At 39.3% G+C, this 17,849-nt stretch overlaps 1 protein-coding gene across 3 annotated transcripts; it reads right to left on the reverse strand.

The window, feature by feature from the left end:
• Positions 1-4,602: 4,602 nt before the first annotated feature.
• Positions 4,603-10,843, reverse strand: RB195_005175 (uncharacterized protein; the record flags this gene model as incomplete). Of its 3 annotated transcripts, XM_064177517.1 has the most annotated exons (9): positions 4,603-4,806; positions 4,970-5,106; positions 5,169-5,349; positions 5,772-5,927; positions 6,026-6,165; positions 6,218-6,335; positions 6,816-6,864; positions 8,199-8,280; positions 10,801-10,843. In XM_064177517.1, 9 exons carry the CDS (start codon positions 10,841-10,843, stop codon positions 4,603-4,605), a joined length of 1,110 nt encoding a protein of 369 aa, XP_064034641.1. The 3 variants fall into 3 exon arrangements, with proteins under 3 accessions (XP_064034641.1, XP_013298868.2, XP_064034642.1); XM_064177516.1 differs by lacking the exons at positions 4,603-4,806; positions 4,970-5,106; positions 5,169-5,349; positions 5,772-5,927; positions 10,801-10,843 and having other exon boundaries at positions 6,011-6,165; positions 8,199-8,311; XM_013443414.2 differs by lacking the exons at positions 5,772-5,927; positions 6,026-6,165; positions 6,218-6,335; ... (1 more) ...; positions 8,199-8,280; positions 10,801-10,843 and having other exon boundaries at positions 5,169-5,331.
• Between the last annotated feature and the right edge of the window lie 7,006 nt (positions 10,844-17,849).

Consider the following 17,849-nt stretch of genomic DNA (forward strand, 5'->3'; position numbering starts at 1 on the left):
TTAGGGTCCAAATCTTACCGCACGAATCTAAAATGTTGGCTCGGAAATCGCTGGAGGCATTTTGGATTCAAGCCAAAAATCCAAAAATGAACCGCAAGGGCGAATGTCTGACGATAACGCGGGAACTCGCGCCATATCTCGAATCGTTCTTCCGATCCGAATGTGGCATTCGAACCATTCGCCCTCGTGATCGACTAGTCAGCGGTCCGTGCTAGGCGTCTCCGATCTAAGGTGAGCATTCAGTGTAGGTACTAAATTGGTGATTGAAAGTAGGCGTGGAGTTTATCAGTTTAGTTGTGGAGAGGTTGGTCGTTTAAATTGTAGATTGAATCCTCCCTTTTCAGGCTCTGAAGAAGGCGACATAGCCGAAACGTTAGCCAATAAATTTATTTATCAACCTCGTGTACAGCTTATCAAACTCGATACTACTTTTGTTTTTGTTGTAGTAGCAAAGGATTATTGAAATTTTTATTTCTTTGGATTTTTTAGAAAATAGAACGAATAACGAGAAAACTTTTATTTACAGTTGCACATATTCTACGACCTTGTTATCAGATATTACAAAGCTGTACATACTCAAAAATCATGTTTTGGGTTTACAATTACATGAAAGGATTTAAAACATGAACTCTGATGTGCCTGTTTCTATGGAGTATCTCATCATAATTCTTGGTACGGATGATTCATCCCGGTAACGCGTTCACCTCAACAAATTTGTATGTTTGGTCTAGCATAATTGATCGACAGTACGATCTAAAATTTTGATTTATGGGAAGGTATTGTGTGAAAGGAGTATGAAAGGATGCATTTCTCGACGAAATTTTTGACTACACCAGATCAAAAATCATTCCGAATCGCTTTTTTGACGTTGCGGCAGTTGAGCTTCGAGGAAAAGGAATAAGTCAAATAAGTGGTCCTTCTTGCATTCGAGACGCGGGAACGGAAAGCAGCAAAGAAATAGCCAATTTTTGATCGTGCTGTATTCAGAGGAACTTTTAGAGAGACTGCTTTAGAGGAACTGGCCAAGATATCTCTATACTCATAGCATTCATAACTTTCGACTCTTGCTATCATCAGAATTGCAAAATTCCTCGAAAAGATAACGGGCAAAAAGCTAGTGTTTTCTGGTCAGTTGGTACTATTCGATCGAGTCGATTTCGCTTGGCTGTTCTGGTGATGGTGATGTAACCGGTTCTATCTTCATCTCTAGAGTCAGTACTAGTCAATACCATAGAGTCAGGCATCATCAAAGTGGCACGATTCTTCAGAGGTCCTGAACAGGAGCGATGAACGGATATTAGATTAGATTAGTGCTCGATCTGCAGTATATGTATCTGCAATCATGCAAAACGTTCTTCGATTCTGTTAGCAACTCTTAAATCCCTGTGAAAAAAAGACACTCGAAAAATTCCTAGTAGAAAGGGAGACCGCATGTTTGAGACTCGTTTTACATGAAGTTTTTATTCCCGTTTACGATTCTACATCTATCTTATTTATCTATCATCGTCTCTGCATACGAATGAGCTGCAGACCTGCGGATGTTCCCTTTTCGGCAACCTTACCATAGATTTTAATAATAATTGAATATAATTGAGAGTAATACAAGTTCCCTCAAAGTGTAGCAAATCATGTTCCTTGCCTTATACAGAAACAGCTCGAAACGCTGAAGCTTGGCGCGCATAAAAAGTGTGAAGGTGAAGGAAAAAAATCGAAATTTGAACAATTATATGAAGTAAGGAATGATCGCTGACGCTTTGAAGTATTTTAAACCACACTTCTTAAAGGTATCACGAATCTGCGGTGGTACGGAATTCAAGTGGAGTATTCGTATACGGAATAGTAGATTATGAAGAGAAGTATGATTCCGTCAATTTCTTCCTAACTGCCGTAAAGAACGGCCCGGAAGATGCGGCGCGTGCACAAGGCTGGCGCGCTCCAATCGAACTCCTTGTGAAAAATAGTGCGCCGGAACGCTCGAAGCCGTATCTTCCGGGCTGTCTTCTACGGCAATTAGAAAGAAATGAACGGAATCACTCTTCTCTCAATAATCTACGATCCCGTATACGAGTACTCCACCAGAAATCCGTGCCACTCCAGATTCGTGGGACGTTGCCTTTAACTAGAATTATTTTGACAACATATTTGGCAACATTCAGGAGTCGAATAATGTAGTATAGCAAATAATTTCTCTATTTTTTGTACTATTACAGTAGTTTTTGTTAGTGCTGTGGAGTACTACATAAAACAAAAAAAGTAAAAGAACGTCATTGTTATGATTATTGCTGTACAATGGTGAGATTTAGGAACAATTTCTACAATTCACGTGCGGTTACCGTGCAAAAATTGAGTGAGTAGTGTCTCATGGAATTATGAATGCGAAACAGTGTCCTGCAAGTTGGACTCCTGTTTACTTGTTGTTGTTAGGGATATTAGCCCCGATTTTTCAAAGACATATCTGTAACGTTCTCGAAGCCTGCCTATACGGTAGCCTATCCTGAAAGCCAGTTGTTGCCAAATCAATACTAGTGGTGGTGTTATGGTACGAGTTATACAGTTCAGTCAAAACGGCATGAAACGCGGTGCAGTTGCGCAGGCGGCTGCGCTCGTAGCGTCGCAGTGGAACCTTGGCAAACTGCAGCAATGAGTGGTGCTAGCAAGGTTCCTCCCTCGGTTCTATACGTTACGCTCCACCGCACCGCTTCGAGCGCAGCCGTTTGCGGAAGTGCACCGAGCTTTATGTTGTTCTGCCCTAATTATACACATTTTCTGTACACTTGCACATTAGTACGATCGTTCCTGGTTGTGTACATAACTTCTGTACACTTGGACAATAATACGATCCTTTCTGGTTGTAATCTGCTATCGGCCTATCCTCTTTCGTAGCGCCGATACGCACTTGGAATACCATTCCTGAAAACCATCTCGTTCTAAATAATTTATAAGAAGAAAGTAAGACGAAATAATCAAAACAAAAAAAAAACTATTAAAATTGACACTTACCATGTGAATGACTTACCTGACTGAAACTCTATGGAGCGCTAGTCTATGACCAATAGTCTACACTTCTTCTATTTCGGTGATCGATTCAGTTTCAAAAGCTGCGAGAGAGAGAAAAAAACTTACCATTCTTTCTATAGATTACTTGCGTGATTTGCATATTATCAAGGTCTGGACTAATCCATCGGGTATTACATTTCTCTTTGCTTATTTGTCGTTTTCAGAAGGTTATAAATGAATTTGCGCCCCATTTTTGCCAATTCTACTCTACTGAATAGATCCTGAATTAGCTGTTTTCCGTAGAATTTCGCTTCTGGTTTTTTTATACAGTACACTGTCATTACCATCAGTCTCAGCTCTAGTTCTTACAGTTTGCAACGAAACTCTTTCGGTAGTTTTGGCGTGGTGAGAAGGGTCTAAAACACATAAGATAGCATTTATTGGCTGTGACTAAACAGTAGATTGGATTAGATTTTATTTGTCCTATCGCCGCTGCTTCAGCATGATTTTAAAGTACACTTGATTGCATTTTTCGTTAGTTAAAGTCGAAGTCACTGGCGCATCAATACGCTTGGGATGCGTCAACGCGTTTTACCGAATTCGTAATCGTTGAGGTTTTTTGGCACGCGTATTGGTCCATACAATGACTTGCGGGGGCCAACTGATAATCAAGTCAGTGTTTTTAGCCTCCCAGAAAAGTCCGACACCAGTTTATCGACCTCGGAAGGATGAAAGGCTTGGTTTGCACTAGGGCGGTTTCGAACCATCCACCGTGTGGCTACAGCGGACCTTTAACCGACTGCGCCGCATCTAACCCATTTTTTAGGCAGGTGTAGTGTAGCAGTTAGAGGTCCGCTTCCTGCACGATCAATCGGTGGTTCGAATCCGCCCTAGTGCTCACCAAGCCTTTCATCCCTCCGGGGTGGATAAGTTGGTACCATACTCGTCTGAGAGGATAGAAACACTGACTTGACACATCGGGTAGCCACCGCAAGTCATTGTATAGGCCAATTACAAGTTCGCGAACCTCAAACGATTCTGAATTGAAGCGAACGCGCTGGTGCATCCCAAGCGGATTGATTAACGCCAGAAACTTTCTCCATTTATTTTTCGTTAGTTAGTTTTCGAAAATGGAAAACTTACGGAAATGGATTCCCGTATTCATGAAAGTGCGATCTTACTCACATACGTTGAAAATAGTTGAAGAAAAGGATCATAGATACGTGGTCTCATTTTCGTAAAGTAGCGTGAATGGACCCTGTTTGATTTGAGCGTTACAGTTTTCTTATTCGATAACGAATCACCCATGTCGTGATGTCTTTCTTTTTAAGTCACTAATCTAGTCCTTGAGAGAAAATTTCGAGGAAAAAGCGGTCTCTTTCACTTTGCCATCTGAATCGCAAGCGACCACATTAGAAATCGTGAATCACGAGCGAATTTTATATCTTAGTTAGAATTCACGAAAAGCTAAGCGCAGATGTTCTTCTACTGCTTCATGTTTAAAGGTTTGTATCATTCTCATGTTGGTTTTCATGAAACCACATTCCTATGTCTACCTTTCCCACATAGGTACGGTTCCGCAGCACGGTATCTTAAGTCCTCTATCTATATCCCTAGTATTTTCTCGAAAAGAGCTGCATTTTGAGGTTTAAAGTGCTGCGCAAGACGACGACAAATGCGTCGGAATGCGGTTACAGTCATGACAAGCGCTGCAAATGCTCGTGTGGTGCTCATCCCATCGCTGGCCTCGTCGCTCAACAGGTGTAACATGTCGTCGAGGCGAGCGTGTGCGGGTGAGATAACAGGAACCTGAAATATACTGTTGAAGACTACAATAATTGGACATTTGTAGAGAGATTTGAATAAATGGCCAGAGTAAGTGTTCATTGCTGAGGTCTACAGCAAGGTAATTTATAATTGTTACTTGTTACTTCGACGAAATAGATGATAGCCATATTACAAAGGTACGTACCAGCGAAGAATCCGCTAAATTACTTGGGTCAAAAATGAACATAGCACTAAGAACAGCCAGTAGACGATCGTCCAACTGCAATGCGGCCAGTGAGTGTGCTGCTACAAACAGGCCACCCACTAGCTCTCGGAGTTCATCTGAAAAAAATAAGATGAGCAAAACCACTACTTTCAACACCGTCAAAATAGCTATCTCGTACCCATTTCATCGTTTCCTTCAACTTCCACAGCAAGTGTATCTAGAAGATCATGCTTCGTGATGGAAACGTTAACGTTCGGACGAAAGCAGTTCTCAGCTTCGTCGAAAAATGATATGAATCTGAGCAGTTGGACTTCAAGGATCGTATTATGTAGGAGCTGCATTTGGGAGACGACTGGCAGCTGTAATGGTGATCGTATTAGGAATACGACATTGATCTTTTGGTTCTGTTAGATTGAGACTGTGGTCAGCGGTTACGGTACTTCTAATGAGGACATATAGAAAGATTAAAAGTTATACATTTGCAGAATCATCTTCATTGAATAGCAGCGCCTCAGGTTCGCTCGAGAGAGTCGAAGCAGTTCAAACCGAAGAAAAATACGTCACAAAACTTTTGGAAAAATAGAACAGTTATCATCAGTACTTACAGTAACTCATGCTACGGATTGTCAAAAAATCGCCTAAATTTTGAAGAAATATGATAATATGCATATTTTGTTTTCCGTCCACGTCACTCACTTCTTTTATAAATATGGACGTTTTTCGCTACAACATCCAAGTATGGTTTTAAATTCATTTTTTAAAATTAATTGTGCGTAGATACCGTGTTCCAGACAGCTATGACGCGTGCAAATTCACTGCTTCTTCTCACAATCGGACGCAGTATCTCCACCAAGTGATTGTCCTTCCCAGTCCCTACATTTGATGAGTTCAGCGGCTGATCGATGTGCTGGCAGTAGGATTTGGTTATGAGGTCGATCTGGAACGGATTGTGTGCAATAAAACAGTTGTGTAGGGCATTACCGGAGAGTCTTTGTATTGCGATTACAATATAACTGAAATTTATGAAGAGCTCACCTCAAATCTCAACTCCTTTACGTGAGCTTCGTCGGCGGGTGTTCCTTTTATGAGTGTCAACAGTTGTTCTAAATGTCGACGTTCACGATTTCCTTTGATTAGTTCACGTTTCTGTACACGTTCATCCTCGTTCAGAACCACTAAAACTCGATCTTTTCAAGAGTCATGGAACTGAAAAGCAGGGAAACATACAGTCTGTGCTCATTCCAACAGATCTACATTTGAGAAATCTGCAACGCTGACATATGTTGCGCGTTTGCTTGTTGATTTCACATTTTTCCACACTTTTGCAGACATAGGTGAGATGACGCTGAAAGTAGTTGCTCTTATTTGTTGTAGAAAAATCTGATGGTAAGACTCAATACTACCAAAAGGTAATAGAGTCGGTATTTTTTTCGGATTCGGTATTATTGCAAATTGTGTTTCGCAGATACCATACATACGCAGAGAGGAACTCTTTAGTGATTTTTTTTCAAAACGAAGACCAATCAATCAGCAAAATGAACAGTTATTCTGGTTCTTTAAAATCATTTGTTTCGCCTCAGATAGTCCAACTGTGTGTTTTAAAGAACTTCTTATTTAATGGTAGAGTTCTAAGTATTGGTCAGAATAAGATACATTTTTTATTTTGTCTAGAACTTATTAAATTCTGCACGAGGTTAGTAATAAAAAAAGAAAAACTGGTACGGAAAATGTAGTAATTCACGTTTTAGTAAAACTTGACTTCGTAAATGAGACCAGCTGAGATGTGTTTCGTTAGGACTACAGCTGAAGGATACATGTAACTCACCTGAGCTGTTCGCCTGAAGAATCCTTTGCATCCTTCACAGGTTATTGCTCTGTAATTAAAGAATAATTATAATTCTATTTCAATACTCTATCTTTTATTTTGCATTATTTTGACGTAAATGGCAGAAGAAGTGGAAGTGTAGCATTACTTTGGTAGAAATGGCCAAGAATACTGTTTTTATACAGTTTTTTTTTGTAAAAAAAGAGAATAAGTTATCCTTTACTCGCTAGCATTGAACTGTGATTTTAACATTGTTGTACACAAAAAAAATCGAGTTAAAACTTTACATTTACATTTACAAAAGGTTGCTTCCAAAAAGCTTATTCACTCTTAATTAAGCTTAAGCTCACTCTTAATTGCAAATCCTAATCCACTCTCCATCGCACATTCTCATCTTCGAGTAGTGCTGCTACGATCTTTGTGTACACTTTTCATGTGTGTTTAAATAGATCTATAAAAGTCTTTGGTTGCACAATTTCTGCTTGAAATTGCAGGCATCACCCCACGAATCTGAGGTGGTGCGGATTTCAGGTGGAGTATTCGTATACGGGATGGGAGACTATGGAGAGGGGGTGATTCCGTCCATTTCTTCCTAATTGCCGTGAAAAACGGCCCGGAAGATACGGCTTCAGGCGTTCTGGCGCACTATTTTCTACAAGGAGTTCGACTGGAGCGCGCCAGCCTTCTGCGGCGCCGCATCTTCCGGGCCGTTTTTTACGGCAATTATGAAGAAATGGACGGAATCACCCTCCTTTCTATAATCTACGACCCCGTATAGGAACTCTCCACCTGAAATCTGCACCACCTCAGATTCGTGGGGTGATGCCTTTAACCGAAATTTGTTGTCGATTGCGTTAACCACATCGTGATTCACCGATGACTCATCAGAGAACGGACGACTAAGTCAGTTTAAGAGCTCTCCCTGTTCGCCACTTTTATGTGGAATAATATTAACTGCAAACTCAAAAGGCTTATCTTTGAAGTGTTCTTACAATATCATTTTCATTTTCATTTCTGTCGCTTCCTTTCATTGGCTTTCAGCTTTCACGCCGAGTAAACATAAAACTAATTGTAGATAAAACGAATAATTGATAAAACAATAACAGCGACTACGCTAAAAAGCATTTCGCGTTCCGGATTTCGAAAAACTATGGCAAACCTTAAAGAAATCCTTTTTCTTTCTGAACTAAATCCCAGAAGTTGTCCAGAATATGTCAGTTTTACGAGTGTGCGCTTTGTAGACATTAAGTGTTCATCTCTGTTGGGCTTATGTTTTTATTCTGCCTTATATTTAAAGTTGTACCTCATATTTTTTGAATCTGCTTAAAACGGTTAAAGGATAAGCAAAATTTCTTGTATTCAAGTTAATACATTTATGCCTACCTGTAGTGAAGTCCAGTAGCAGCATCTCCGCATACAACGCACGACTGACCCTCTTCCATGTATGATGGTATGTATGGAGTGGCTAAAACCGGCACTAATAAGAATGGTCCCATAATATTTAACGTAATTGTCGAAAATTCGTGGACGCGTGAGTGAAAGGGAGGAAGTTTTGAATATAATTTGTCTGATCCGTACCTTTAGAGCTCTTTTTTTCGCTTTGAAAAAATTTCACACTATTTCCGGCTTATCATGTGCTGTCCATGTATTTCCAGACTCTTATGTACTTTCCATGTATTTCCGGACTATCGGACAATTCCTCGTAAATTGAAGGATTTCCGTCGTTTTTAAGTAAACAATCCTACGTAATTTATGCAATCATCTCGGGAAATAATTCTTCTCAACGTTGCTCGAACAGGAATGTTGTTGAGCTAATGGATGGATGATGGTGGACGTGTCTAATTTTTGAATCTCTGTTCAAAAAATAAAATTATCTCCAAATTCTTTTTCTCCACGTACATTTTTGAGTACTGAGGTGACATTTAGTCTTTCTGAAAGCAATTTTCGTAGGTATAGATACTTACTAACTACAATAAAATTAGCAATTTTGATTATTTGTTTTGAGAAATTGCTTTAAAAAATTCTCGGAAGATGTTTCGCGCAACTTTGGCACCACCTCCAGATCGTAGCATGGGAAAACTGCTGAAGCCATTTTTCCTTATACTCATATTCTCTTCATATATTTTTATGTTATTCTCCTTATTTTCCAAAGTTCTTTCCCTTTTTTTGAGAGAGAGAGAACTTTTTTATTGAGAAAAAAGGTTGCGTATATTTCTCCGTACGGGTTATCACAAATGTGCGACGGATACGACTACCTTCAGTCATTATGATCTTTTTAAAGTCGTTTTTTTTTCTGCTCTTCTTCCACCATTCCTCAGGGCATGCTTACTCTGTCTGCATTACGCAGAGGTCGTTACTCGAGCAATTCACGCTTGAAACGAGTTTGCGGAGGAGTAAACATAGTTATGCATGTATTCGTGGTGCATAAACATGAACGGTAAACATGATTATTTATGTATGTGACGTGTATCTCGTCACGTGCCGCGTGACTTATGTACTCAGGAGACAACTTGTATCTAATTATACTTCCATGTACACGTCCGATCCCAACGATGAGTGGAGGGAAACCCCAACCGTTCTTCTTCACTGCTCCTGACTTCGTAGTCTCCAAAAAAACAACTATCTGCACCATCTGCTTATTTACGACTGGTGATGATTATCTCTGAGCAGCAGACTTTCCGCCTATGCATCAGGTGGTAATTTACAACCATGTCGAAAAATTGTATCTTGTCGGGACTTCTCTTTACTGGAACATTCACTCACAGATAAGCATAGATAGTACTTTTGGATGGGAAATTAATAGATGCTACATATATTCTCCTCCGCCATATTAATATTTTAAGAGATGAAAGTTTTGTGATTTAGTTCAAATTTAGCAAAAATAATTTGGTCTTAATATGGATTGCAATTTCTTTCATTGCTTTCAACGATTTTAAATTCGTAAATTTGTTTTAAGAACAAAAAGCTTAACTCAACTTCGTCTTCGAAATTGCTCACCTACAGTGATCAAATCTTGCAGTGAAGTTATGTTTGTGCAGAGTTTGAGACCAAGAGAGTAGAGTTACTTTTCTGGATCACTACAGTTAAAAATTGTTTCTTAAAAAAGTAGAAACGAAAACAAGATGGAAACGACTATAAATGAAGTGATTGTACGTATGGGATGGGATGAAAATGCTATCGGGACACTTTAGAGGCGTCGATAGTCGAAATTCACTGAACTTTCCCTTTGTAACTTCTTTTTCATGTATTTGTGGTTCCCTTCTTTGCTTATTATCCCCAGTGGCCAGTTAAGCAGATACGTGATAACCAGCAGCAATACTTATGTGCACGTGTAACTGCCAAAAGTTACCGTATTCCCAGTGTTTGTCGGAAGGCTTGGCGAGAGGTGGAGCGTTGTTTTTCTACTGTGCCACCTGTTGCGTAAGAGGCAGACGCTCGTAGACCGTCCTGAGGTGAGGTCAACGAGAGAAAAGAGATGGAAGATATAAAGACAGGAGTCTGGGATCCTTTAACTTTCCAGGAATAATACTTGAGCACTCTGCTATCGTCCTTTTCCTCAAAGTTCCAAAATAAAATGAGGACGAACTATCCGTTTCGTGAAAAAACATTAAATGAATTGCTTGAATTGAATGGCTTGAGGAATGTGGTTATTTAATCATCCTCTCTTTCATGAATCAAGAGGCAGCTCATTCAAAAAAGATTGGATTTGTGCCATATTATTTCAAAGAAAAAGGGAATGAATCCACAGAATTCGTAGTTACAGTAGACTTCGACTGTAGCTAGAAATGATCACTTGGAGTGCTTGCGCAGCTCACAGCAGGGGTAAGGTCATGAAGTGCAGTCAAAACTAATAATTTCTTCCCCATAAAAAGTTTGACAATCCCCGAAGCGGCATTTCGAGGACTCTAATACGTGTTTTGATTTTATTATAAAAGTTAAAAGACAAAAAAATCAACGTGACCGAATCCAAAAAGAAAATACTCACCTCTGCTGCGCTGTCGCTGCGAAGCATTGGTCATTGGTGCCATTGTTGATTTGAAAGAATTGTTATCGATCGTTGGTAGATCAAATAAATACTATGCAACAGTGCCGAAGTCGGATCCGTTGATAGTATGGAGTGATCAGGTGGTCACCGCCTGCTCCGCCTCTCGCGAAGAGCTTGAGGTCGAATTGCGCAACGGAGGGTTCGCATACCGAGTCAACAGCAGCAGCTCTGAGGTGGACCCAAGAACCCTTTGAAACTTTTGTCAAATCTCACACGAAATACTGTTCCTTTGTCGTTTACACGCACACTAATGGAGCAAAAATAAAACTAAAAAAAACCATGGGTTCATAGTTGTCAACTGACTATACAGTTCACTACCGTAGCATTATTATGAGGGTCCCTTCACTGTACGAACTCTACGGCTAGAATATTGTTGTACTACTCAGAGGCAATTAATCTTTCTCAAAAAATGTTTGATCTTTTATCTGCCTAAGGCATAAACAACCGCATCAGGCATAAATGAATCATTCGTTCTTTGGTCATTTTTTTGTGGTCATCTTCCGGGTTCTGTCTTTTCTGACCTGACTATTTCTTTTGGTTCTTAGAGAGATATTTTGGAATTTTTCGAGAGAATGAACAAGGGAATACGTGAAATTTCCTTTTCCTATCAATTTAAATCAGTCTAACTTAAGAAAATTATAAATTTATCGATGTTTCACATTGTTTCTGAGATAATTGGGAACGATACAGAAATATGCGACTTTTTGTAGTTATTTGTAATTGTGGCTACAGAAATCGCACAACCTAGTTTTTTTTTTTTGATTTTTTTTCAACTTGTTGTTTATTTCATTCAAAGGATGCATTAATTACTGGATTCATCAGTATTTGCCCAGATCATATATAAAAAGTTCTCTATGCATAATTCTGGGGATTTGTAAAGCGTTAAGTAAGGTAACGGCATCCGTAAAGCGCATCAATGGCTTGCGCAAAACGCGCAGTCGTGTTGTGCAGTGACGCAAGTCGTTCTTGCGTTGCGCAAAACGGTGCATCCAAATCAACAGTGAGGACATCTGTTCAAATATTCAAATGAAACTCTCGTCGCAGTAATTAGTGTTGGTGGTTTTTGTTCAACTGGAACAGGTGATTTTCGAAGTTTTCAGAGAATTTCTTAGTAACCATAGATCCTAGGAAGGATCTATGATTTCAGTGGTGATCCTCTGAAATTCAACAAAATAGCGCACCACGTTCTACTTAGTGGGTTAGAAGGATCAACTGATATGCGAATTTTTAAAAATCATGACTAGTCTCCAGAGCCGGAGCCGGTGGCTACTGTTAGCAAGATGAATTTGCCTCCAACATTTTATCCAGGGATAGAACTAGGCAAGACGCACTTTTTTTTCAAACGCTCTTATTTTTCCCTTTTCAAAACTTTCCTTTTTTCAAAATTTCAAAAATTTAACTGAATATCTACATGCATTAAAAGAGTTTGTCCAGTAATTCCACCTAGTTTCAAGAGAGTACAGATGTAGACGAGATTTCATTTTAGACTCGATCTTATCTTATTTCGTTTTAATATTAGTTATTTTTTAGGATTAATTTTAATATTTTAATAGTAATAATAACATTTTATAAGAAAATTTCAATGCAGTAGTGCTAAAGAACCAGCAATATCCATTCTGCCCGCAATGTTTTCTTCGTGATATGAACGAAGAGAACATTCACCTTCGATTCGGACACGATCCACTTCCAGTTTCCTTCAGTTCCCTTCGACCACTCCCTAATTCCCTAACCTTTACCATAACATAGATCACCCAGGTGAACGGCAATGTATGCTCGTGTTTAATGCAGAATTACTCGGTGGGAGTGAAATGTTCCTTACCCAGGAGGTCTGCGCCAAACATGGCATGTGGAGGTTCCTACGCAATATTTGGATTCGTACAAAACCTTCTTCTCTAGAGATCCCATAGATTTAAAATCATTTAAGGAGCACGGGACGTTTTTGTATTTTCTTAGAGCAAGTTTAGTATATAGTTGTCGTATTCACACTAATCCTGCTCATTTGTTTCCAAGCTTCTGTAGTTGACGTTCCAACCATCCTGAATGCTGTCCGGCGCTCAGTCATACGTGTAACCCCTGAGTGATACAAACGGAAATTCTCAATTTGCATCGTGACTATTTTTCTGGTGCAATATCCTTGGATTCTTTGTTTTGTATATCACGTCATCCGGAGCTGCGTAATACGCTCAGATTTCCTGTTTTTCTCATTCAAAAGAATTATATTCCATTAATTAATGCACATGTGCTTAGCATACAATTATCCTAAGCATCCTCACTAATGAATGAGATGTGCATATTATCCGTCTTCCTGCTATCGTCAGTGCATTTTGTTCTTCGCCTAGTTCACGTATTCTTGAGAGGAGTGCTCTTAAATCAAAAGTCATACAATCCCTAGACAATAAATTGGTGAAAGAGAACTACGATTTTGTAATGTGTACGCTTTCGAACTTCCTTTCGGGCTTTGACTAAATCATTTCGATGAAATTGGAATTTCGATGAAATTTCAATGAAATTTCATTTCCAATTTCAATTTCAAAGGGAAGCGAAGTGCAAAGGGCTCTCAGGACGTTCTTGGTGCGTCTACCCAGTCAAAGTGTGATGGTATCCATTATGTTTGGTTTCAAATTTGATTGGATTTTTTGTGGTTGACCTGCTTAGGAGTTGGTGGTCTAAGGACTTTTTATCGCTTTGGATTTTGGACAGTTTTGTGTTTAAGATTCCAAATATTCAGTGATAATAATTACAATGATTGAATCAACAGTAATCCAATAAGCAAGTAATTTATGAGGACATAACAATTATCAATGGGCGGATTTAACGCAATCGGTAAGAGGCTGCACGGAAGAGATCAGAGGAGGTTCGAATCCGCCCTAGTGCCAACCAACCCTTTCATCCTCTCAGGGTCGATAAATCGGTACCTGACCTACCTAGGAGGATAGAAAGACCAACTTGATTCATTGGGCTAGATCCGCAAGTTATTGTTAGGCTGCATGCCCGTTCATGAATCTCGAACGTTTTTCAAATAAAGTCGAACGCGTAGGCGCATCCCTATTGGGGTTGATCAACGCTGTGCACTTTATCCTTTATAAAAAGGATATTCTCATTCTACTCTTTTCTCGTTGCTGGATTTTCTATTGTTTATTTGCATTCATTCCTTGCCTCTTACTCTGGGCATGCCTTTGAGCGTAATAAATAAATAAATAAATAAATAAAAATTATCTGTACTCGATACTTGGAAGACCAGAGTAGTTTTTGAGTGATTCATCCGCTTTGCTCGAAAATCGGCTAACCTAAATGCTTTGCATGGTCTTTCATATCGGGGGATCCATCACGGACCGACTCAAATTCTTTCCTATATTTACAAATTTGCTGCTACATGCTAATTTTCTTACATTTTTTGCAATTGTACGTTGTTTTTCGTTAGCAGTGGAGAATATTCTCTCAATGTCAGCCCGGTCGAAATAAAACCGAAAGGAGAATCGAATGACGGACTGACAGAAGTCATTGCTGACTCAGGCTACGGTGTTAGCTTCTGCTTTGGTACTCGTTTGGCCTAAAAGGCGTGTCATGCAACCGGTTCAACCGCACAATGCACTCATGCGCCACCCATACCGATTAACGACGAAACACTCTACATGCCACCTATGCGTAACTAATTGATGAAGTTTTTCTGTTCATGCGCTTTCCCTGCTATCGGCACTTTTTCTTTGTTTTTCATCTCTCTGTGAACTTCCATCTTCTATTCCTTTCTTCCATTTTTCCTTATTTCTTTGCTTTCTTACGTGTAGCATACATTTTTCTTTTTTTCTAACCTGTAACCACCCCTTTTATCTGCGAGGAACTTAGCTCTCAAAGCAGATAAACGAACAATGAATGGGTCGTGCAAATTGCGATGACGTATGAATTTGAGAAATGCGTAATTCGACAAACATGACGCTGCTTGTTATCGGACCTTTCGCACGACGTACGTCAAGCGTCATTCAAAATTTTCTAGGTATAGTTAGTAACGAATTACTCAAAGTTTGTTGTTTTCTTAAGTTGCTTGCTCATATGTTGTGATTTTCTGCTGTTACACATGCAGATTTGTTTTCACCGCAAAGATCACCCTGATCCCTTTTATTGCGAATTCACCTGCCTCAAGTTTCACGGGCGATGAATGCGTAAATGTCACCTTGTAATGCTAACGCACGGCAATCATTCAGTTTTCTTTTCAACAACAAAAGGTCAGGATTTTCTTCTAAATACTGCGCGACTGTTACACTTACCTCCGGTTTCGTTTCGAAACTGACTCTCGTATCTGTGTGTGTTTGCGTCTAGTTGCTGTTTTAAATGATCTCTGGTTTCCTAGCCGCTTGCACTAGCGTAGCTGTATTTGCAACCTTCTGCTACAGTGTAAATTAAGCTCTCAACCTCCTCTATTAATCCAGATTTGTGCGCCGCTTCTTATAGTTGGAGTGAAGATTCACTCAAGAAACAATTGTACTCGGCTCTGTTCACCTCACGGCGCAAAAAAGTGTCTGAAAATCCTTGTCTCTCTACGCTGTGGATTACTGGTGATAGAAATGATTTAAAGAAAAGCTTATCCTAAAGAAGAAGAAAAGAAGTTAAACTGTGCACCATTAAGTTGATTCAACTTGAAACAGAATCCAGAAAGAAGTTGCGTTGTGCGGAGGAAATTTACGTAAAGCTGCCCACAGAGTTCAGAGCTACGCGGGCACGCGGTTTGGCGGCTCTGCGGTTTTGATGGTTATCGAGCGCACTGTCGTGGATAGTCTGGAACCCCCAAAACCGTCAAAACCAGAGTCATCAAACCCGCTCTGAACTCTACCGGCAGCCTAAGAAGGCTGAAAGTGTTGGTGTACAGCGTTGTGTCGCCGCCTGTTGTCAGCCATTCATATTCATGTCGGTATCCAGACAGCAGTGGAGCTTCTCCGCCTTATTTTTTGCGCTCGACATCTGGAAAGAATATCACAATTCTCTATTAAAATGATTCCTCAACTAGATAGTACTACTTTTGATTTGTCTTCCTGAGTTTACCAATTTTTCTTCAAAACAAAAATTAAAATTCATTTTCTTTCTCTTTAATAAGAAGAAATAGATTAGAACTGTCTAAAATACCGCTGAAAAAAATTTCCCATAGAACCACTTTTTTATCTAGAACGTCCTTGTTTCATTCAGCTTCAGAAGTTTCAGTACATGTCATTGATGATCATACAAATACTACTTGGGTATCAGCTGTGATAATCGAGTGGATTTTTTTTTTGGATTTGATGCATCCGAATATTCGAAAGAACTCAAACATTCCAAAAATGAAAATCAATTCATATTCTTGTTGTTGGAAGGTTCGATTTCGTGCAGTCACAGCTGAACCTCTCACCAACTTTGCTATACCAGCTCTATTAGAATATTTTATCACACAGAGCTATGTATTAAGATGGGATTTTTGAAATTCTGTGAAATTCACCTTGAATTGTGACTGTTCAGTCTCTTGGAAGTAAATGTCTGCGAATTCCATTATCTGTAGAATGATTACAGTTAAATTAATCAAATTAAATTTAAATAATAATATTAAATAAAAAAAATTAAAGATTAAATTGAAGTGAAATCTACACACCTCTACGCTGCGGTGGCCGATTGTATACCTGTGTGGCTATTGGAACCACTGGTTATCTGAACTGCTATGCCTCGCCTGGAATCTTGTTTACTACAACAAACATTCATCTGTTTACAAGAAACATTCGTCTGTTTAAAAGGTCGTGTAGTGCTGGTTTTTCTCCGCAACAACAGTACACCACAAAACACCATCAGCAATTCGTTATAGGATTGGAAAGATACACAGAGCATTCATTATTCGATTATTTACTCGTGTACTCAAAATCTCTATCGCTTAAAGCATATACATAGGGTCTAACGAAGGATGGATTCGAATCGAATAGTCGAATAATACTGATACAGATAAAGCCCAAAATGTTTGAATATTTTCAGTGTTTTGGAATTGCGATATTTTAGCGTACTTCAATAGTCGGTGTTTTCAAAATTCCAGAAAAAAAAACTCGATTGCAAAAGAAAATTGGGAAAAATTCGACGTCTCACGGGCTTCTAACATGTTTGTTTTGTTGGCCTTCAGTTACTTACAGCATCTGTCCTGACTGTTTTTGATCGTTCGTTGAGCGACCTGCAGGGAACGTCAGGTTTGCAGCCGTCTCGTTCGCAGATTTCCGTTTCGTTTCATTCTCGCACATTCCTACAGCAGTATGAGTGTTTACTATGTTGGTTGCTGCACTAACCGGTCTTACTGTTTTGTTTGTGTTCTTTTTACATGATAGGAACAAAATATGCAAAAACACACAGACATTTACAGTAACGACTCACCTATGTAACCGTACTCGTCACAATCAAGAACACACTTCCTTCATCTGAACGTTTTCCGCTAAGAAAGGAATTAAGAAAGGAACGTCGTTCACGTGCATAGTGCAAGGACTTCTTCACTAACTAATTAGAAACCGGCCTTATTAACTTACTTCTATAATTTCATCTGATTTTGGTTGTCTGGCTTTTTCAGTCAAGCGATGTCAAATTCGATTCTACGTCTCAAAGGTGCGTGAGCTGGACTTAGGTGTGCCAGCACATCTAAGCCCTGTCACCTTAAATTCTAAGGTGCGTGGTAGCCGATACAAAAAAGTCGAAACTGTTTTTGCTTGTGTTTAATTTTCATTCATCTAATTTGCTTGTAGAAGCTACGAACGGAAATAAATTACACTAATAACATTCAGACCGAACAAAAAATAAATAGCACCAATAACAAATGTATTTGATATTGTTTATTTGCTATTTATTTTTTGTTCTGTCTGAATGTTACTAATGGAGTATCAAGTACATTTCTAATGTATACTTCTGCTTGGTTTCTACTCCGCCACCCACATCCGTCCGGTTATGTTCATTGGCATTTGTAGTCTAACTAAGCGAAAGTTTTGAAAAACATACTGGGTATA

This window comes from Necator americanus, chromosome I (genome assembly GCF_031761385.1).
Source record: "Necator americanus strain Aroian chromosome I, whole genome shotgun sequence".
Taxonomy (NCBI): domain Eukaryota; kingdom Metazoa; phylum Nematoda; class Chromadorea; order Rhabditida; family Ancylostomatidae; genus Necator; species Necator americanus.